The sequence below is a fragment of the Bubalus kerabau genome, chromosome 1 (assembly GCF_029407905.1).
Source record: "Bubalus kerabau isolate K-KA32 ecotype Philippines breed swamp buffalo chromosome 1, PCC_UOA_SB_1v2, whole genome shotgun sequence".
NCBI classification, from domain to species: Eukaryota; Metazoa; Chordata; class Mammalia; order Artiodactyla; family Bovidae; genus Bubalus; species Bubalus kerabau.
Genome location: NC_073624.1, coordinates 230,140,449 through 230,162,651, shown reverse-complemented (window position 1 = coordinate 230,162,651; position 22,203 = coordinate 230,140,449). Strand labels below are relative to the sequence as shown.

Here is a 22,203-nt window from a genome sequence, read left to right as displayed (position 1 = left end):
ATGGGGAAGGGATGGTGGTACAGATTCATCCTTACAAAGTGGTATGTGCTCCACTTAGGAACTGCACTCCCACTTCTCTCACTTAGTTGGTATAAGGTGTTAGCTGCAATCTGATGAGGAAAATGTGCTTCAAAATTCAGTGTTAGGACAGCAGTAAAACATAAGCCAGATTTGAGTTTTCTGATTTCAACACAGTAACGAACAGGAGTCATGCAACATAAGAACTGGCAGACTCTTTGAGCAATCCAGTCCTCTTCCCCTACTTCACTGATAGAAAAATTGAGTCCCCAGAGGGGACTCAGGACCCCAAAGCAAAAAGGAAAGAACTAGGCTTTTTTATGCTTTAAGATTTTCTGTAAGGACAAATACTTTTGTCTGGTGGCAAAAATGAATGACTAAATCACACTCCAACGTAAAGAGATGGTATTTTAAAATTCACTGGTGACCTAAATATGCTTAGTTAGAAACACTTCCCTCTTGCACTTGAATAATGTATACACAGTAATATTTTATTAGCATAACAATTTATTAAAAGACAAATGAAATGACACCTCTAGATCTCAACACATACAAGATCTTATTAATAACATCACAAACAGATCCCAGAAGAAAAGGAGCTGCTATTAACCAATTCCCCCCTCTCTTGAAATAGGCTGTAATCCATCAACAACTCATCCTCAATCCATGGAGGATTAAGCATAATTTATGTGGAGTAGCATCAGGGCACTTGTTTTAATTTAAACAGATATACATACATGGTATAAAACAAATTCTCAAAAGTCATTAGCCTTGAATAAACTGGAAAAAAAAAAGCCGTATACTTTTTTAGTGAATAGACAAGACTGAGAATTTAAGTTCATTCAGCTCTAATCCTAATATTGTCTTGATTTGTATACAAAACTGAAGAGACTAAAAAAGGTAGCGTTTTATATAGATTGGTTTGTTCACACTAATTTGAGGAATCATGGCAGCATCAGAACTCAAACAGTAACTCCCCAACTGATTTGAATTGAAAACGCAAGAGCAGTTTCATTCCAACTAATTTTTTAGGGATGGGGATTGGGGTGTGGGAAGAAAACTTCCCTAAAATAAGTTTCTTTAAACTGCAGTTAGAGATCCTTTATGCCTAAGGATGCTTTCTGTTTGCCTAGTAAAAACCCTTTGTTAGAAATTCTGTCATTGGTATTTTTAATAAGATTACAATTATTTGGCCAATTTCAGAGTCATAATTCAAGTCCAAGAAAGGTTACCCAAAGTTCCAATGTAGATTTATAAATGTGGTGGCTCCAATATAGCCATCTAGTGTCCTTCATTATTCCAGTTTTCATAATTCAGTATCTCCTTCCTATTTTACATCACTAAGAGAAAAATACACACCAGAAAAAGTCTACTATTTGGTATAATGCTTATTTTACTTTCCTAACTGTATTAACATGTTTACTTTAAAATTTCAGGTGCAAAACACTTGTTTAAAAAATAGTTCTTGTCAAGATAAAAATTACCTTATAGAAATAAATTTCCCCCACTTCTATGTTTAAATTCTCCATTTCTAAAGTTACTAACATCTTTTTAAAAAACCTAAAATTGTATATAGTGTTTCAGAACTATTTTACTTTAATAATGATAATAGGCTATGATAATAAACTAGTTGGTATATTATTTTGGCCTACTGCATTATAATTTTCATTCTTGTTATTAGCACTTGAATGATTCCATTCATGATTTCTAAAATCTTTATACCACAAGAAAAAAAAAAAAGCCTAATTAGTTCATAGCCTAAAAGCTTTTTAGATCTAATTTCTTCCTTTTCGCAGTTCTTAAAGCCCAGTTTCAAATAAGGCATCACTAGAACAGATAAAACAGTAGCAGAAAAAAAGAGAAACATCAAAGAACAGAAAAATTAAAGTCTGAATCCTATCGATTGGATTCTTACCTTGTCACTGTGCAATCATTCCTTGAGCAGAACAGGGGTGTCCTTGTTTGCTTCAGTTGCCTGCCTTCCACTCAGACATCAGTCCAGGTTCAGCTTAGGCCCTCCATAAAGCACCTCCAAGTGCTGCCATGTGTTACTAGAAGAGTTAGCATATAGCCCACCTACTGGATTTAGTATCTAAGTCCCAGCACCTGGCCAGGGCCCTAGATTCCTGCATAGGTCCTCAGGATGTATCTGAGGTACTGTCTACACTGATGTTATGGCTTATCTACAGGAATACATAGAGGAAAACAAGAACATGAATACGGAGCACAAGGCTTGAATTTATCCTTATAACTTCTAGGTTTAAGTCCCCCCAAAATTCACTACAACCCTATTCTCACTTTTATATTAAGCTCAGGGCTAACACCCCACGTGTTCTTAAGTGACAAATTACTAACTGAATACCCCTGCAGAGGATTACTTTTCTTGTTAAAATGTGGTCATGAGCATTAGAATAGTCTAATGAACTCATCTAATATTTTGACACCATTTAAAGATCACCATTTACCATGCTATAAATTTACCAGTAAATTTTGGCTTCAGTGTCTACTGATGTTTAAAAGCTATGTCAGTTTATCCAAATTTTGTTTTCCTTTGCTCCTTAAAAAAGTCAATTAGACATCTGTCAGTTTTACTGCTATCAGAGGCTACAGTCACTCAATCTAGAGCTCTGCAGTAGGTCGACCCCAGCTTTGGCCTCAACCTTGGCTACCAGCTCTTTCACTTTGGTGAATCTGTGCACTCCACTTCTAGAAGCAGAATCCAGTTCTGAGTCTGCTTTCAGACTAAGCTGTGGCTCTTAATCCTGGTCTCCCTACTTATGGACAGTCATGTATGAAGCTAACCAGGGGTTGAATCCTATTCATCTGAGGCCCTCTTCTCCCTTGCTTGGTCAGAGATCATCTTTTTAATAGTCTATTTCCTTCACCTCTCTCTTGAATATTACCCTTTGACTCTAGGTGAACTCTACCCCTCTGGTTGTATGAGTTTTAACCATCAAGAGTGTACATATATTTCAATTAAATGACCATTTTAAGATATTCAGAATTTTGTACATTCATCAATAAGCAATACAAATATGCCTCAGTTAGACTCTAAAGTTCAGAGTAAACAAGACATTTTGTGTCAATAAAGTGTGTAAAATATCACCTAATCAACTAAATCAACCAAACCTTTGAGCAAGAAAGCAGATTCCTTTGGCTTTGGTTTCAGGCTTGATTCCTTTAAATACCAGCAATCAAAAAATCTTAACATGAAAGTACAGGCAGATTTCAAACCAAGCAGACAAGGTAAGATTTAAATTCTAGTGTATCTTCAATATTTTTACAAATGGCTTCCAAAAGCAGAATGTCTTATTTGTTCGGGTAGGTAGGAGAAAAGCAAACCAGAACACAATTCAAGAATCTGCTAATTGCAGAAAGTTCCAGAATTGTTTATATCTACATTTTGGACAGAAATGGGAGGTAAAGGTCAAAGCCTGTTATTCTGTTCTTTTAAGAGATTTTCTAAATTCTTTGGACTCTTTTTTTTAATTCCCCCATGGTAAGGTTTGCTAAATTATAAAGTCATCTTGAACATGTACTCATTACTCTGTCACATAGCATTAGGTATTTACCATGATCTGGATTCAAAACTTGGCTCGGGTGAGGTACAAGACCGGGTTGAAAACAAATAACAACCAAGATACTTTGATTTTACTATTCCTATTCATCTAAGACTGGAGAGACAGAGCAAATATTTGCTACAAACAATAAACAAAAGAGACACAAATACAAACAGCAGTTAACATTTCTGAAATTCAAGACTTAAGTTCTAAAAGGATGTCAAAACTCTAAGGACACTATTACATTTAATCGTGATGTCAATCACCTCAAAGAGAGAAATCTAGCTCCTGAGAAACTGCTTTAATCATAGCAAGGCATTTTTCATGTAAACTGATAGGCAGAGCTCTCTCAAAAGAAAATCAACACTTGCAGTTAATGGAGCCAAGAAGAAAGATGTTTAAAAGTCTCCCACTTCAGTAGATGCGCTATACATAGGGTTTGTTTCTCATAAACATACTGTTTAGAATGTAGGAATGGGTTAAAAATGATTTTGAACTTTCGTAGTTTTTATCTTGTTTGTTTAAAATGGTGTGCTAAATGTTTCAGTCTCCTAATCCAAAGTTTGGAAAATCTGGTTTTTTCCCTCACCCATAAAGGTCCAGATACAGAACTATAAGCTTTCAATGTTGGACATACTTTTCCAAAGAAAATATTTCTGAACCACAACTAGTGACCAGGTATGATAAATAGTACATCCCCAGAACCTAGGTTGTATGAGTATGATGCTTCTAAATCCTTTTACGCAATAGTTTTAGGTGGCCCAAAAAGCGAAAAGTGGTCACTGTCATCAGTATTTATTATACATCAACAGGGTGCGTAGCAGTAAGCATTAGTTTTGTTTTCACTAAAACATCTACAATTATTGATGGTGTTTTGGAAGCATTCTGTCACTTCTGTGCATTTTTCTCCATTGGTCACAATAAATTTTTTCTTACAGATTAAAAATGAATAGTAGCTTCTCAAATATGAGAAAGACTGTCAATTCCCAGCTTACTCTTGCTAAACATGGGAAGGAAAGAAAAATTCACTACTAAAAATGTTTAAGGGAAGTTGTCAATCATTCCTTTTTTGCAATCTGTCCGGAACAGTTTGCCTCAAGGTCACTTAAAAAGCTACATGAAATTGCTAAGTCAGCACTGTGCCTTTTCTCTGGCAAACTTGTCACTCACTGGCAATCAGACATAGCAGTTTAGAACAGATTCCATGGGAAACACAGTACATGAAAGTTAAAACAGAGCTTAATGGCAGATTAATACTCAGAAACAAGGACAGACAGGAATCACAGAAGAGACAGGGAGGATTCTCACTATGTTGACTGGCATGGAGAGCTCTTTTCTCACCTACTTACCCTAAACAAAAAGGCTGACTAAAAACATCAACTGTATCACACCACGAGCGTTCTGTATAATGTGGGACTGACTGGTAGGGTTTCCCAAACCTGCTCTGCCATCAGACTCCTGGTAAGACTGTGCCAGAGAGGAACGATACTTTCCTGTAAAAAGCCAGAGATCTGACTGCCATCTGGAGAGCAAAGACAGGGGATAGAGAAGCTCAAGTGAGAACAAGCTTGTCTAGTTACTACCCTGCCCTCCAGAAGCCTCTTGACTTGCTGTTACAAGAGAAGACATACATTCTTTCCCTACTTCCTTTCTCCTCTCTCTCCAAAGAGCCATGCCAAACAGGCTCCAGCACCTCTTATGTACATGCCAGCTTTACCCCTTTACCTCCTGGAGAAGCAAGAGTTCAGATGCATATCTTCTAAAACAGGATGGTAATTAGGTTTGGGGCTACTTTACAGTTCAACAGATATTTAATTCCAAGAACATCTCATATTTGAGAGAAAACTTAAAACCACATTTTCTTTTTTTGATTCTGCCTAACTAAAAGCTCTGTCGCATTTCTGTATTTACAAAGGCCATCAACTTCAAAGGAAGAATTCTGCCTAGCCAAAAGGTTAAAATTTCTTGTGTGCAGCAATTTCCAGTTCCACAGTATAAAATGCTACACACTTGAAATTTTAACCTATTGGCTAGACGGGATTCTTCCTTCCATCTACCTTCTCAATCAATCACTGGAAAAATTCGGACCATTGGGAACATATGTCTCTTTTTGATTCTGAGAGTCTTCTGCAAAAGTCATGGCTTCATATACACTATAAAAGAGAAGGTTTTCTTCATCCTTTTTGCAGTACTCTCCCCGGGCCAGGGAGTCCCTCACAGAGGGATTGCATTGAGCCAGGAGAACCTGGATGCCAATAGCTTCATAATCTCTGCGAACTTCTTTCAGTGTATGGATCCCTGCTGTATCTAAAAACTGTATTGCACTACAGTCAATCACGATTGTATGGAACTCTAAGGGATCATGGGAAAGTTGCACTGAAACTTCATCCTGGATTCCACTGGGTGTTACTGTTTCCCTTTTGATCTTTCTCTTTGCTGCCTTCCTCTGAGCTGCTTTTGCTAAGACTGGGTTGAGAGTTTTTTTGTATAAGACAGACTTAAAATATTCTTTGTTTACGTAGTAGAGAGGGGCCACAAAGCGGAAAATCTTGATGCCTGACTTGGCCTGAAGGTTCTTGTAGGCAGACATGGACTCAAAGACTTCAGAATCTTCCACCAGGCCAAGCAATGAAGCCTTTGGCTTCTGAGTGCGGAGGATGACACAAAACATAGAAAAACAAACCCCAGTAAGCAGGCCTATTTCAGTACTGATCAGTGCAGAGGACAGCATAGTAACAAACCAGATAACTGTATCCATTCTGCTAATCCTCCACATCTGGGGCAGATCCTTAAATTTACATAGGGCTCCCCGGAGATTTACAATGGTGATCACACCAAGGACACTTTTCTGCAGGGAGAAGAACAAAGGAGCTATGACCAAGAGGACCAACAGAAGAACCAGAGCTGTCATCACACCAGAAACCTGAGTTTGACAGCCTGTGGATTCCTTCACCAGTGTCTTTGCAAGAGCTGCGCTAGTAGTGAAGCAGTGGAAGAAGGAAGGGATGATATTGCAAAAGCCGATAGCGTACATTTCCTGATTAGCTTTGACTGTGTAGCCATGTTTCTTGGCAAACATCTCAGAAAGTGATACAGTGATAGCAAACCCAATGATAGCAATAGCTATTGCATCTATAGCCACTCTAGGAATTAAGTTCCAGTCAGGTGCTTCGGGTGGCATAAACCCAGTGGGAATATGCCCAGCAATACTGGTGCCATATTTCTCATTCAGTTTTCCAAAATGAGAGGCTAATGTGGCTGCCACAACAACAAAGAGTTCAACAGGAATTGGTGCCTTAAGCTTGGACTTGAAGCGCTCGTTGAGTTCTTTGGTTGGCAAAAGAACCAAAAGGCACAAAAGGCTGGTGATGAGATCACAGATATTGGTCTTATGGATGTTTCTGAAGACATGTATCCAAGTAGTGATGAGTGATCCCACTCCAGCGCTCCGAGGAAGGCTGAGTCCAAGGAGATACTTGACTTGAGATGTAAGAATAGTGAAGGAGGCACCAGTGACAAATCCACCTAGCAAGGCATCGGAGAGGTAGACTGAAACAAAGCCCACTTGAAAGAAGCCCATTGCTACCTAGAAGAAAGGATATACAAGTGTTAAATATAAATGGAAAAGACCTTATAAATCCTATATTCCCCTAGTATTTCTTTGTGTGGAGACACTCTACCAGAGCACCACAGAATGTCAGAGCTAGAAACAAAAACACAATCATTTATCAATTCTCTCATTTTACAAAGAGAGGGCTCATTTTACTGACACTCAGAGGCCTGAACAAGTTGCCCAAGGTCACAGTGTTACTAACTAGCCCAGACAAGAAGTCAGGATTCCTACTTTCTTGTTCAATGTTTCTTAAACTTGAATACAGTTCAGATTGCTTTGAAAAAGAAAAAGTTTCCTAAGGATCTATGAGAAATCATAAAGATGCAAACTGGAAAAATTCTAACTTAAAAAACATTTATTTTTCTTTAAATCATGTTATCATTACTGTAAAAGTAAAGTTTTTACCGATAAAACAAAAAACTAGATTCACATCAAAATGGAATCACACTTTAAAAATTATAGAACTCTCTTTAATCTAACTTAAAACTGAGAACGATTTTCAGCCTATGTGCATGTGGTTATGCCATACTGCCTTCCATGTTAATTCTACATCCTCAAAGATACAATATTTTCTTTCTTTTTCCTCTTCCCAATTAATTCTTCCTCAAAATTCTATTGTACCCTTCCTCATTCTTGGTGAGGCATACTAATGAAAAAGCAAAAATGAACTCTGAGGACACAACTCTTCTGTTCACCAGCCTCTTCTCCCTCCCCTCCTACCCAGGCACCTAATAGAGTGAGCTACTCTCCTGCACCCCATATTGGTTCTAAATGACTCTAACAGAGAAGAGGGTTAATGCTGGCACTGAGTCCTGAATGCCAAAAGGCACAGGCATGATGGTAATGGCAGATCAGTGGATTCTGTGGAGACCCAAGAACTTCATTTCTAATCCTTCTCCTGGCTGATAGTATGAAATAGAGGTCCCCAACTTGTTTCCTCCCCAACAGTCCGAGAAAACTACAAACTTTAGTGAGAGTCACTGACTAGAGCAGCAATTCTAAAAGAAAGGGGGAAGTCACCTACAGTTTAAAAAACTTGCACTCTTCCTCTCCCAACCCCCAGTCACCCTCTTGCATGTTAGTGCTGACTCTGCCAATAACCAACCACAAGTAACTTCAAGCAAATCTGATAGTTCTTATTATATAAAATTAAGAAGTTGAACTAGGTGGTCTGAGGTCCCTTTCTGGTCTAAATTTTTACAACCAAATAATTAAATTCTGGCTGACTGACATTCACTAGTTAAAAGGCAGGCTGAAGTTGAGAAAATAGAAGCAGCCTTATCTTACTTGTGGAGTCAAACCAGGGTTTAAATTTTGGCACTACCTCGTCCATATCCTGTGCACTCAATAAATGATAGCTTTAATTATTATGATTGCTAAGATCCCTGACAGAACTGAGACTTCATGTATAGTGATTTCTTTGCCAGAAAGAATCACTTATTCCATCGTTTCTTACCTGATAAACTCCAGCCACAAAGGTTACAGTGCTGCCAACTATAATTGCATAGCAACTTCTGTCACATGTCTTGTCTGGCATCTGGTTTACCAATGAGCTCTCATTTGAAGCAGCATGGACAGCGTCATAGCCAGCTATGTATAGTTCTCGGTCAACTACTTCACCAATCATAAGGCACAGTATTCCAAAAATGCCCACAGAGATGTGACGGGAGGTACCCAAAATGAAATAAATGAGGCTGGCAAAAAACGATGTGTACAGACCATAGATAGGTTCTTGGCCAGCCAAGAGAGAATAAGCAATGGATTGGGGCACCAATAAGATGCCCACAATCAAGCCAGACATCACATCTCCTAAAATGTTTTTCTTCAGATCATATTTTGGGAGCCACTGCAAAACAGGAAGGAAACCAAAAATGGTATTTTTGGCTTTGGTTGAACTGCACTGGCAACTCTTCTCTAGTTTTTTGATAACAAACTTCTTGAAGTTATTATCTGATTTCTCTTGAGGCTCCAAATGGATCCTAGGGTGTCTAAAAAGATTACTGGGCTCAAACTGCCAGAAGTCATTACGTGATTCCTCTTCACGCTCCAGATGGATCCCAGATGGAGCTCTGTACTGGTCATTTCCTTTAACTGAGTCCTTGGGTGAAAGGTCATTTTGCTCTTCATTTTTCAAAGACATTTCTGGAGACAGATGGTTCAGCCTCCTATCCCAGAGAAAACAGCAGGGTTAACTTATTCTGTAATTCTCAGTATGCACATATTTTAACAGTCCTACTTGTCATGCATGAGAGTTAAGAGGACTTCAATTTGGGGGTAGGTACTTTTTGTTCACGTTCCTTAGTTGAGCCTCATTTGTCTTGACCCAGGAAAAAAGAATCAGACCATAAACAACCAAGTTAAAGAAAACAATTTACGGAGTACAGGGCTGCCCAAAAGTATAAACTATCAAGGATTCTCCCCCACCTCTGCTGGCACTTTATGCAGTTTTTTCCTTCAGGGTAGCCCATCTCCTCCTTTCTACCTGCTACTAACTATCTTACTTTCAGGCTTTTTACTTCGAGGAATTCTGCAAAAGAGGTTCTGGTCTCAAACCTTGACACCTACCTTACCTGCAAAAGTCCCTGAAACAAGGAAGATGACTGATTTTTTTTTAGAGGTAGGGCCCTTTTAAATAACCTACTAGCTGTTGAAAATAAACAGGAAAGAAATGTGAATGACAGAGTAAACTTAAATGTTTTGGGAAATTAAAAAAAAAAAATAGGACAGGATGCCTTTGGAGATATCTTTGAACAACATATTCTAGTTTGGTAGAAAAGAAGAGTCAAGTTGATAAGGGACTGCTGAAGGAAACAAAGCACCAGCATGGGGTGGACTGATGGGGCAGGTGTCTGATACGTGCTCTGAAAGGTTTTGGTCTACTCATTCTACTGTGTGTAGTAGAGAGTCACATCTGTCCTGTGTGCAGGATCTATAAACATGCAAAGACAGATTTGCTTTATTATTCCAAGTACACACTCTGAAACATAGGCTGAATGGAGGAATGATGGTGCCCAACACGTCAACTTGGAGGGCGATCCAGGTGACCCTGCATCTCTGGGTCCTAAAGCACAAAACCAGTGCCATACGACCTGTCACTAAGAACTATAGGAAAACACAGAAGGTAGAAACAAGTAAACAGAGAGGAGGGACAACAACAACAAAAAATAAGTCTTGTAGTAAAAGAGAAGGAAAAAGAAACAGGCCTTCAGAGGAACAGAGTGTCAACTGGCAAATACTTCACAAATCAGTGTCTTTGTGTTAGCTGTTTGCAATGGCACCCCACTCCAGTACTCTTGCCTGGAAAGTCCCATGGATGGAGGAGCCTGGTGGGCTGTAGTCCATGGGGTTGCTAAGAGTCAGACACGACTGAGTGACTTCACTTTCACTTTTCACTTTCCTGCATTGGAGAAGGAAATGGCAACCCACTCCAGTGTTCTTGCCTGGAGAATCCCAGGGACGGGGGAGCCTGGTGGGCTGTCATCTATGGGGTCGCACAGAATCGGACACAACTGAAGTGACTTAGCATAGCATAACGTAATATTAAATAAAGGACTCAAGGAGTTTTCCATTTCAGAACTGACAAAAAGATAGGCCCTTGTGAGGTTCCATAAGCCTAATATTGCCAAGACACCATAATCCAGGACCCATGACCCATTCAAGAACACAGTATTTGTAAAAGCAATCCACATTAATTTTGTTTAGGATAAAAGGCCTATAGCTGGTCATCCCACTGAACAAGAGTAAAATAACAGTTACATTGATGGTCTTGTTAAACAAACAAGGAAAAAAAGAACAGATTTAGATGACTGCTTACCCTGAGCAAGTCAATCAGATTGATGAAAACACACAGCAGCTCTTCATTCCTCAATGCAACTGGTCCATAACTTTCTTCTCACTTTCTACTTTCAGGCCAAGCTTGGTTGAGTGCATTCCTTACATCATTCTATTTTGGAATAGCTCTTAGTGATTTCTGGGTCAAAAGGCTTTTCCAAACCTAAGGTATGCAAAAGAGACATAAGAAAAACTAATAAAATTCAAATCTTGCCCTATATGACAGCTAGCTGGAAAGGAAAAGGTAAAAATTAATAATAGAAGTGTGACAGAGTGAGGAAACTGTAAGGGAGAACTGAGATGAAATACGAAAAGTGAGAAACACAGTAACAGAGATAATGAATGCCTCTGACAGGACCATCAGACCTGACAAAGCCAAAGAAAGAATCGATGAAACTGAAGATAGGTCGATAGACATTACCCAACCTAAAACAGAGAAAAACAGAACTTTAAAAAAATCAAAAACAATAAGAGAACATTCAAGAGTGGTGGGGTGTATTAAATAACCAAATTTATGCATGATTAGAATCTCAAAAGGGGAAGACAGAGAGTGGGAAGAAGGAATATTTGAAGACATAATAGTCAAGAATCTTCCAAAATTAATGACAGACACCAAACTACAGATCCAAGAATCTCAGAGGATACTAAGGACAAATATAAAACGAAACCAAACAACACAGCACCACACACCTACACAGATCGTATTCAAACTGCTGAAAACAAAGACAAAAATAAAATTCTGAAGACAGCCAAAGGAAGGGAAAAAAAACACGCTAAATATAGGAACCAAGATATGAATTATAGCAAACTTCTTTTTGGAAACCATATAAGCCAGAAGATGGAGTGATACTTTTATCACAGAAATATAACTGTTAACCCAGAAAAAAACATTTTTTGAAGGATGAAGAAGAAATAAAAACTTTTCTCAGACAAACATGAAGAGAATTTATTGCCAGCAGACCAGCACTACTACTACTAATACTACTACTACTGCTACACACACACACACCAGACAAAAACTCAGGTGTGCACAATACACAACAAAGAAAGTCTAGGAAATGGAACGAATGAAAATAAAATTTATTTTTAATTAGAACTCTTTAATTGCTCTAAAAGATAACTGCCTAAAGCAAAAATAGAAATGCATTTTGTTTATAGCACATGCAAAATAAAAAGCATAAGAGTACAAATTACAGTAGGCAGAATTAAGAATTCTAAGATCTTGTACTATATATGAAGTAGTACAATACTATGAAAGAAGATGTACACTGTAAACTCAAGGGTAACCACTAAATTTTTTAAGATATAAATAATAAGCTACTTGTGGAGATAACATAGAATTGTAAAAAATTCTTAATTAACCCAAATGAAAAATGAGACCCAAAACAGATAGAACACATTGAAAATAGCTAGTAACATAGTAGAATTTAATTCAAACATATAAAAAAAATCTCATTAAGTGTGAATAGTCTAGACATACCAATTAAATAGATTGCCAGATATGATTTAAAAAGACCCAATTATATGCTGTCTATAAGAAACCCACTTTAAATATAAAGATATAGATTATAATAAAGTGAAATGACTTACAGTAATTCATGTAGCTTGTAAGTAACTTAACCAGATAATAAAATCCAGATTTTAAGACTCTAAGAATAGCTCTTTTTTTGAGCATGTTATTATCCATGTCACTAATTAGCTTTCTTTAACTTCACTTATCTCTAAACACTTTGAAATTCAGGTACCCTACAGATCCCAGTTTCACCTACCTGCTACCCAAAATGACCTAGCACTGACACCAACAAGCTTGTGTCCAACTCTCCTTCTCTGTATTCATGGCCGTGGTCCTTTCCCATCTCCAGCTCTCAAAAACTGAGGTGGAGATAAAACAGGTATTCACTCACAAGCAGTCCTAGAAGTGGAACTGATTTAGCCATCAGTTTGAATCCAAAAACGATCTATAGCCTTTGACTGATCCTAGTCACCATCTAGAATCCTTCTCAAAACTACTTTTTTCAAGCCTATTTTAAACCCCCCCCAAAAAAACTACATTAAAAATTATCTTAAACTAAATTGTAGGTATGATCTCCGTATGAATTAAGCTCCTTAAGAGCAAGTTTCATTCTGGTTCATCTCTGTATCCCCTACTGTGTCCAAGTATATGCTTTCCAAAACAGGAATGAAAATATTTGCTAAATAAATAACTGAAATACAGAAAAGGTAGGATGCAAAGCAGTATTTATTTTCAGGTGGAAATATCTACTTTGGAAATAGCTACATTTTTCAAGTATCCTTTTTTTTGCACAAAAATCCTCTCATTCCCTCAAGCCTGTTACTGCTTAATTATAGTATTCACCAACTGCTTCATGAAAATTAAGAAATTACAGTGTTTATTCTTGAAATATAGCCGATAGCCAGACCCCCCCATTTTTAAAAAGTTGGAATACCTAACTCTATATTCCATGAAATTTAATAAAATAGGATTCTCCTGTATCATCCAGGATAATCTCTCCCTTTATCAACTTTGATGTTTGAGAGTAAGGGATAAATAAGGCTCAAAAGGAAAACTCTTGAACCTTTCACATTATCTTGCAGGAACTGGAGAAAAATAACCAACAAAATATTTGAAAAATACATTTACACATTCATATATTAAAGTATAATGGCAGTTCAGGCAACACAGAAAGAACATTTCTGTACTTCCTTCTTTGATCAGGCACATGAAGTTGTGACTACTTAGTTCTCTTTCTCTGGTGATGAAACAGCAGCCCTGGCACTGTTTTCCGTGTGAATTACTGATTCTGGGAAAGATTGAGGGCAGGAGGAGAAGGAGGCAACAGAGGATTAGATAGCTGGACGGCAACACAGACTCAGCGGACATGAATTGGAGCAAACTCCGGGAGACAGTGAAGGACAGGCAAGCCTGGTGTGCTGCAGTCCATGGGGTCGCAGAGTCGGACACAACTGAGCGACTGAACAACAACAAAGAGCACTGGACTAAAAGGGAGGGACATCCCTTCCATGTAAGCCTGACCGCACTCGGCCAACTTCTTTTTGGAATTTTGCAGATATAAGAGAAACAATATCTACTTTTTGGTTAGTAATTATAGCATATTTTAACCAATAGTGTATATAAGTCAGTTTTTCAATTTGTGAAATTGAAATGCCTTTTTGGAAGGCAATAGTCTTCAGAGATTGGTAAAGTCTCCCTCTGAAGCATAATGGTTCCATATTCATGCTTTGCTCTATTGTACTTTAGACTCTAACTGTATATTAGACAACTCACTGTTAAATACACTCGAAGCTGCCAACTACTATGATCAGAGCATCTAAGCAGGGAAGAAACCTGCAAGAGATGAACAGTTTAGCAAGGCTTCAAGGGAACAACGTACCTACCTGGGCTCTGAAGTCCATCTCATCCATGGGTGTCTACAACCAGGATGGCTCAGCCCTGACCACTGATCCAGCCCTCTGCCACAGACTAAGAAGTTCAAGTACTATGAGATGAAAATTCAGACCCGTCTTTGTTCTGTGGGCCTGCACCCCTGCTTACTCCACAAATGTTCCTAAGTGTCAACAAGCCTTCCAAGGATGGACTGGTTAACTTTCTATGTGAGCTCCTAGAGACTGAGTTCAGTTCAGTTCAGTTCAATCGTGTCCAACTCTTTGTGACCCCATGAATCGCAGCACGCCAGGCCTCCCTGTCCATCACCAACTCCCGGAGTGCACTCAGACTCACGTCCATTGAGTCAGTGATGCCATCCAGCCATCTCATCCTCTGGCGTCCCCTTCTCCTCCTGCCCCCAATCCCTCCCAGCATCAGAGTCTTTCCCAATGAGTCAACTCTTCGCATGAGGTGGCCAAAGTACTGGAGTTTCAGCTTTAGCATCAGTCCTTCCAAAGAAATCCCAGGGCTGATCTCCTTCAGAATGGACTGGTTGGATCTCCTTGCAGTCCAAGGGACTCTCAAGAGTCTTCTCCAACACCACAGTTCAAAAGCATCAATTCCTTGGCACTCAGCTTTCTTCACAGTCCAACTCTCACATCCATACATGACCACAGGAAAAACCATAGCCTTGACTAGACCGACCTTTGTTGGCAAAGTAACGTCTCTGCTTTTGAATATGCTATCTAGGTTGGTCATAACTTTTCTTTCAAGGAGTAAGCGTCTTTTAATTTCATGGCTGCAGTCACCATCTGTAGTGATTTTGGAGCCCCCAAAATAAAGTCTGACACTGTTTCCACTGTTTCCCCATCTATTTCCCATGAAGTGATGGGACCAGATGCCATGATCTTCCTTTTCTGAATGTCGAGCTTTAAGCCAACTTTTTCACTCTCCACTTTCACTTTCATCAAGAGGCTTCTTAGTTCCTCTTCACTTTCTGCCATAAGGGTGGTGTCATCTGCATATCTGAGGTTATTGATATTTCTCCTGGCAATCTTGATTCCAGAGATTGAGTACTGGTCTCCTTATCTACTCCAAGCTAACCACTGTGCTAGACACAGTGCATTAGAACCTAGACTACAAATCTAGGGGTCGATTTTGCTTTTGTTTACCCCTTCACATACCCCTCCCCCCAACTCCCCGTCTGCTCTACCTTAAATATATCCATCCTCTCCCCACTGTCCAAAGTATCTGGAATCCAGTCACTTCTTACTTCCCTCCACCATCAGATCTCAACTGGGCTACTCCAACAGCTAATAATATCTAAACCCTGTCCAACTCTCCACCCTCATTTCCTACTGGCCTTCTTGCTGTTATTTGGAACATGCCAAATACATGCCAAGTTGATTCCCTTATTAAGGTCTCTGCACTTGCTCAACTTCTCTGCCTGGAACAAACACACATTCAGATCTTGCAGGCCTTTTCTCATTCTTCAGGCCTCAGCTTATATATCATTTCCATATAATGGCCTTCCTTGACCATACCAAATAATATTGCCACTCCTCTCAAAAATCCTTATCTGGCTTTATTTTCTTCACAGCACTTTCATAGACTTTTGCAATTATATTGTGCATTTATACTTTTAAAAAATGTTATTTATAGTCTTTTTCATACCTACTGTATCCCCAATAAGAATAATGCTTAGCACATAGTAGGAGATCAATAAATTCATATGAAAATGGATAAGAAACCCAGTTTCTACCCACAATCAGTGGGTTAAGACAGATTTATAAACAGATAAACTATAACACTCTAAGTGCCATAACAGAGGTTTGCTATACTCTGAGAGTAGAGAATAGGCTGTAGGTCAATGTGAGGAAGTTACAAAGTACATAAGAAAAGAAAAGAAACTCAGGCAAGTGGAAGGTCCCAGAAAAATTCAAGACCCAGGAAAAAGTCACCTAGCTTGCCAGATTTCTGGAGTGAAACTGCAGAAGGTAAGACTGGAGTGCAAAACAGGTCCTTATGTAATCCCAAGAAGCCTGGACTTCATCCTGTAAGCTATGGCGGACAAAGAATAAACTCCAAGACAGGGCAGGAAAGGAGGTTTGATATTTCAGAGGTGCAACTAGACAAAAGATGATGCTTGCAGGAAATGGACACATATAAGATGAACTCTGAGGTGGGCCACAGAAAAGGACAGTGCATGGGACTATGGAGGACAGAATGTAAAGACAGGGAGCAACAGAAAGGTGGCCTTATATTTCATAGGTTTGAGACTTTTAGATATCCAAATGAGGATATCCAGTAAGCAATTAGGAATGGGCATTTTGGGGACTTTCCTGGTGGTTCAGTGGTTAGGACTCTGGCCTTCCACTACAGGGATCATGCATTTGATCCCTGGTCAGGGAACTAAGATCACACATGCTGCATGGTATGGCAAAAAAAAAAAAAAGGCAAGAAAAAAGAAACTGGGGGTGTCAAGCATAGGAGAGAAGCCAAAACTGAAAAAAATAAATGAGGAGGGGAAGAGAACATAGATCATCAGCACATAAAGAGAATCTCATTTTTCTCTGAATTCTCATGGTTTGGATGTTCAATAAATGTCTATTGAATATACATTTTATCTTTTCAACTAGATTAAAAATTATTCAAGGAGCTACTTTATGCTTTTTGTGAACTCTCACAATACCTTGCATAGAACTGGGCACCCAAGAGGCATGTACTAAGTTTTCTGTTGATGGATAGATTGGTTTTTAATTATTTTAACAAAAAAAATTTTTTCAAAAATAATTCTTAACTTTTAAAACTTGATTGTTTCTTTGAAACATAATTGATGCATTGCATTGGGAATGTAAAATGGTAAAAAAAATTGCAGAAAACAGTTTGGTAGTTACTCAAACAGTTACACAGGATTACTATATACCCCAACAATTCCACTCCTAGGTATATCCCCCAAAGAACTAAAAACAGGGACCAAATACCTGTACACAAACGTTCACAACAGTATTAGTCACAATAGTCAAAAGGCAGAAATAACCCAAGTATCTGTCAATAGATGAATGTAAAAAAAACTGGTCTAGGCCACACAATGAAATATTACTTAGCCAATTAAAAGAAATAAAGCTCAGATACTCTTTATCTACAGCACAGATGAGTGAAAGAAGCCAGACACAAAAGGACACATACTATATAATTACACTTATATACTTAATGCTACTGAACATTTAAAATGGTTAATATGGCCAATGTTATGCTATATATAATTTAATATATACAAAACCAGGAGATAGCATAGCATTGCATCTTACACTATACATGAAATGATATAATATCACTTGAAGGCAAACTGTGATAGTTACAGATGCTATAAACTCTAAAGCAATCCCATTAATAACAAAAAAGTTATGGCAAATAAACAATGGAGATAAAATGGGATCACAGAAAATAGTAAATAATCCAAAAGAAGATAGAGAAGGGTGGACTTCTCTGGTGGTCCAGCAGTTAAGACTCCATGCATCCAATGCAGGGGATGTGGGTTTAATCCCCGGTCAGGGAACTAATATCCCACATGCCATGTCGTCACAGGCAAAAAAAAAAAAAAGACATAGAAGGGGATATAAACAGTTACTATATAAAATAACCTTAATCTAAAGTTTGTGGAAAACTTGAGAAGTCTTAACATTAACCTAATATTAATGTGAACAAAAAGTCTCTTTTCCTAAGTGGAAAATCTCAGTTAAACTGGCCTGGAATAGGTGTGGACTGTGTTGCTTGGAAATAATTTTCCAGTATTCACACAGCTTTTAAGCAGTAGAATCATGATGAGAATCAAGACCTGTCTGATTCAAGCCTACTCTGTCTCTGAACGGCTTATTTTGAAACCTTTCAAATATTCAGAAAAGTTGAACAAATGATACATGAACACTGGTTATTCATAACTCACCCACTGAACAATTCACCAATTGTTAATGTTTTGCTATATCTGTACTACTTTTGCACTCTTTACACATACCAGTTAGTTTGTTTGGTGATTTTTCTCTCAACTATTTGAAAGCTGCAGACACACTTCAGCCTTAAACACTGAATAGAACCAATGTTTTTAACCACCATCCCATGCTGCCTCTTCTTCAAAAGGAGCATTCATTAACAACATGACATCAAATCATTTGGATACACTCTTCAAAAATCTGCAATAACTCTCTACCTCCTTGAATATAGTCAAATAACTTTAGTCTTCTCTCTGTGAATAAGCCTGCAGCTGCCCTTCTCTTGCTTCTTTTCATGCACCAGTGTTCCAATCACCAGTCCATGAAAACACTAAACAGCCTTTGTCCTTTGGGGCCCTTGCTCATGTCATTCCTTAGTCTGGGATGCCTTTCCCTTCTGTCTCCATCTGTCTTAGTCCTTTTTCTAATCTTTTAAGTCCCACCTCAAATGCCATAGAAGAAGGGGGCTGAAATTTCACAGGCTATGTTTCTCCAACAAATGACATGACATTTAGCACTCAAGTCGCTCAAGTTTACATGTCTCTCAAACACGAGTACCATTTCAGGACAGACACCAAGTCATCCCAGTGTCTACATACCCAGAATCTAATGCAATGCCTCCAACTTGCTATGTATGGCTATGATTTATGTTTATTGAAATGAAGAAAAAGGTGAAGCTCCAAGTAAATATAGTGAAGACCAAAAAAAAAAAAATTCCTGGACTTCCCTGGTGGCACAGTGGATAAGAATTTGTCTGCTAATGCAGGGAAGATAGGTTTGATCCCTGCTCTGGAGAGATTCCACATACGGAGGGGAAAGTAAGCCCGTGTGCCACAACCAATGAAGCCCATGTGCCTAGAGCCTATGCTCCCCAAGAAGAGAAGTCATTGCAATGAGCAGCCTCCGCTTACCGCAACTAAAGAAAGCCAGTGCAAAGCAACCAAGGCCCAGAGCAGCCAAAAATTTTAAAAAATAAATAACTTAAAAAAAAAAACCTTCCTGGGGCTTCCCTGGTGGCTCGGTGGTAAAAATTTTTGCCTGCCAATGCAGGAGATGTGGGTTTGATTTCTGATCCAGGAAGATCCCACATGCCTCCGAGCAACTAAGCCTGTGCGCCCCAACTATTGAGCCTGTGCTTTAGAGTCTGTGCTCCTTAATAAGAGAAATCACTGCAATGAGAAGCCCAAGCACCACAACTAGAGAAAAGCCCGAGCAGCAACGAAGACCCACCACAGCCAAACTTCTATAAATAATTTTTTAAAATTCCCTACTTTTCAGTTATCACAGATGATTAATAATGTCCATTAATTCTGTGATGTAAAAAGAACCACCACCACAAGGCTTACATCAGTAGTATAAGCACTATGATATATTGTTTCTCTTATAAAGCCCATTATAAGACAAAATAATAAAATACCCAAGAGGAAAATAACTTACTGTAAAACCATGGTAAAATAATTAAATAGTTCTTTGCACAGCACTACATTGCTTTCAAAAAATTTCACCTAAATAAGAAAAAAAGAAAAAAAATTTTAATAAAAATTTAGTAAGATTTCATCAGCATCTTCCACTTGCCTCCTCAGTAAATCTGAAAATAGAGTACGAATTCCTATTCTCCAATATGAGAAAAATCAAAGTTTAGTCACTTGTTCAACTGGTAGAACCAGATTCTCAATCCTCATTTTCCAATTTCCAAGCTTAGCTCTCTTCTAAAACACCACATGGACTCCAATTTTGTTTCCTTGCTAAGAGGTCTTAGGAGCTAGTTCAAAGCAGTAATTTTGTGGCCAAGTACTCAACTCATTTCTGAGTCTATTATTAATTTTGATAATTAATGCAGTTTGCAACTGTATCCCCTGTACCTTGAAACTGTACGGCACCTAATAAGAGCTTAACAAGTATTTGTTAAGCAAATGGATGAATAACAGTTTACGAGCTATGTTGGTGAAAAGGGAATTACTCCTCCCCCTCCACCCTCATACACCATAACCAAGTTGGTGTCAAGAAATTAGTTTGGGAAGCATCTATCTGACGGTTTATACCCATTAAAAGTAAAATCAATTCTCAAAAGGACGCCTAGTGAATCTAATTTAGATCTTGTCAAATCCCAATACATCATCTCTAGATCTTCCTCCAGGAGGCAGCAAATTATATTACAATGACACCCAACACGGAGATCTGTTAAGATGCAGATTCTCAGACAAACCCAGGGGTGAGATTCAAGACAGCCCCTTGGGTGATTCTGAGTAAGTAGACTGTGGGCCATATTTCAAGAATCACTAGGTATGTTCTGAAGTCAGAAAGAACTCTAATCAGATCCCAGCCACACTGTTCAACATCTGTATGGCACCAAGTGAAAAAACTTCATTTTACTCAGCATTAATTTCTCACCTGTAAAATGGAGATAACATTACCTAACTTGCAGTGTTGTTTGAAAACGAAGCCAAGTAAAGTACCTAGCACAGTGCCTAGCACATAGCATTTGCTTAAAAAATGACAGCTACTAGTCTTCATCCTTTGAGATTACTGAAGAGGAAAAAAAATGGACTTATTTCTTGCCAACAGATTTGGCTCTCCATTTCTCATTCACTCAACTTTTGAAGACAAGAACTTCTGCTTAACTCAATATTTGATATCACATTAGTTCCAGATTTCACATAAAGAGCCCTAGGAATGAGGAAAAAAGGTTCTAGAGTGAGTGCCAGAGAGGAGTGCCATTTAAGTCTTCAATGCTTCTAACTCACCGTGGTCCAACAATCTGCGCAAAGAAGGGGCCCGGTCTAATAGCCTATGAGTCTGGAAGAGCTGGGTACAAGTCCTAGCTCTGCAAATGACTTGCTGTGTGACTTTCAGCAAGCTTCTGTCCCTTTCTGTGTCCTTTCAGTGTCTCCATCTCACCCGCGAAAGGATTTCAACTTCAGTCTATGAATCTCAAAGAAGTAGAGGTCTGATTTGTACTTAACCTGGTGTGTAGTTTTTAAAACCAAGATAATCAAGTCCTCTCTCCTGCCCAAGGCTCAGTTTACCCATCTGAAGTGGTGAGGGTGGCCCTCATCTCCTCGGTCCTGCTCCCAGATATCGGGGTTCCGGATGGCACAAGGAGGACTCCGGCGGAAGACCCGTGCCTTCACCTACGAGCTGAGGACCACCCGGCGTGTTAGATGGGGTGAAGGACGACCAGACCTCAAGCGCCGGAGCTGGGTCGGGTTCACTGGGTGGGGATGTGGGCCTTCGACGCTAGCCCTGCCTCCGCCCCTGCCGACAGAGGAAATAACCCCGAGGCACGCCCACCTCTCACGGCCCAGCCACGACTGCCCGCAGCGACCGTTGGCATGGGCTTCCTCCCACCACACGTGGGACACAGGCGAAGACGACTCCAAGAGGAGCCCACTGACCGCGCGGAGGCCAGAACTGCTCATTCTCCCGGGTCTCGAGTCCCTCCCCTCGCCTCACCTCTCGAGTCTCTGCCGTACTGTGCGACCCGGCTCCAAGGCGCGTCCTCCGCCGTGGCGGGACTGAGGCGGTAGCGTGGCGCGAGCGGAGGTAGCCCACTGCCCGGCCGGGCTCCCTTTAACCCACCAGTTCCCTTGCCCGCCCATCGTCCTGCCCCAGGAGGAGGTGTGGCCCGGCTGGGCGGGACTGAGGCAAGCGGTGAGCAGGCACCCGCCGGGAGGTGCGGAAGGCGACTATAGAGCGAAAATTCAGTCTGCGCCGTCACGTGGCACTGCGACAGAGCGACGCGGCTATCAGCCAATGACACGGCCAGAACCGGCAAGAGTGCCGCCCCCAAGCCGCTTTCCTCCTCGC

At 39.6% G+C, this 22,203-nt stretch overlaps 1 protein-coding gene across 3 annotated transcripts; it reads right to left on the bottom strand.

Moving 5' to 3' along the window:
- Positions 1–505: 505 nt before the first annotated feature.
- SLC26A2 (solute carrier family 26 member 2) lies at positions 506–22,067 on the bottom strand. 3 transcript variants are annotated; one of them, XM_055558444.1, is made up of 5 exons: positions 19,834–19,882; positions 12,792–12,894; positions 11,006–11,185; positions 8,648–9,356; positions 506–7,164 (listed from the first exon to the last, which is right to left on the bottom strand). In XM_055558444.1, exons 4-5 carry the CDS (start codon positions 9,329–9,331, stop codon positions 5,644–5,646), a joined length of 2,205 nt encoding a protein of 734 aa, XP_055414419.1. In that variant the 5' UTR covers positions 9,332–9,356; positions 11,006–11,185; positions 12,792–12,894; positions 19,834–19,882; the 3' UTR covers positions 506–5,643. The 3 variants fall into 3 exon arrangements, with proteins under 3 accessions (XP_055414419.1, XP_055414409.1, XP_055414426.1); XM_055558434.1 differs by lacking the exons at positions 12,792–12,894; positions 19,834–19,882 and adding an exon at positions 21,850–22,067; XM_055558451.1 differs by lacking the exon at positions 12,792–12,894 and having other exon boundaries at positions 19,834–19,872.
- Between the last annotated feature and the right edge of the window lie 136 nt (positions 22,068–22,203).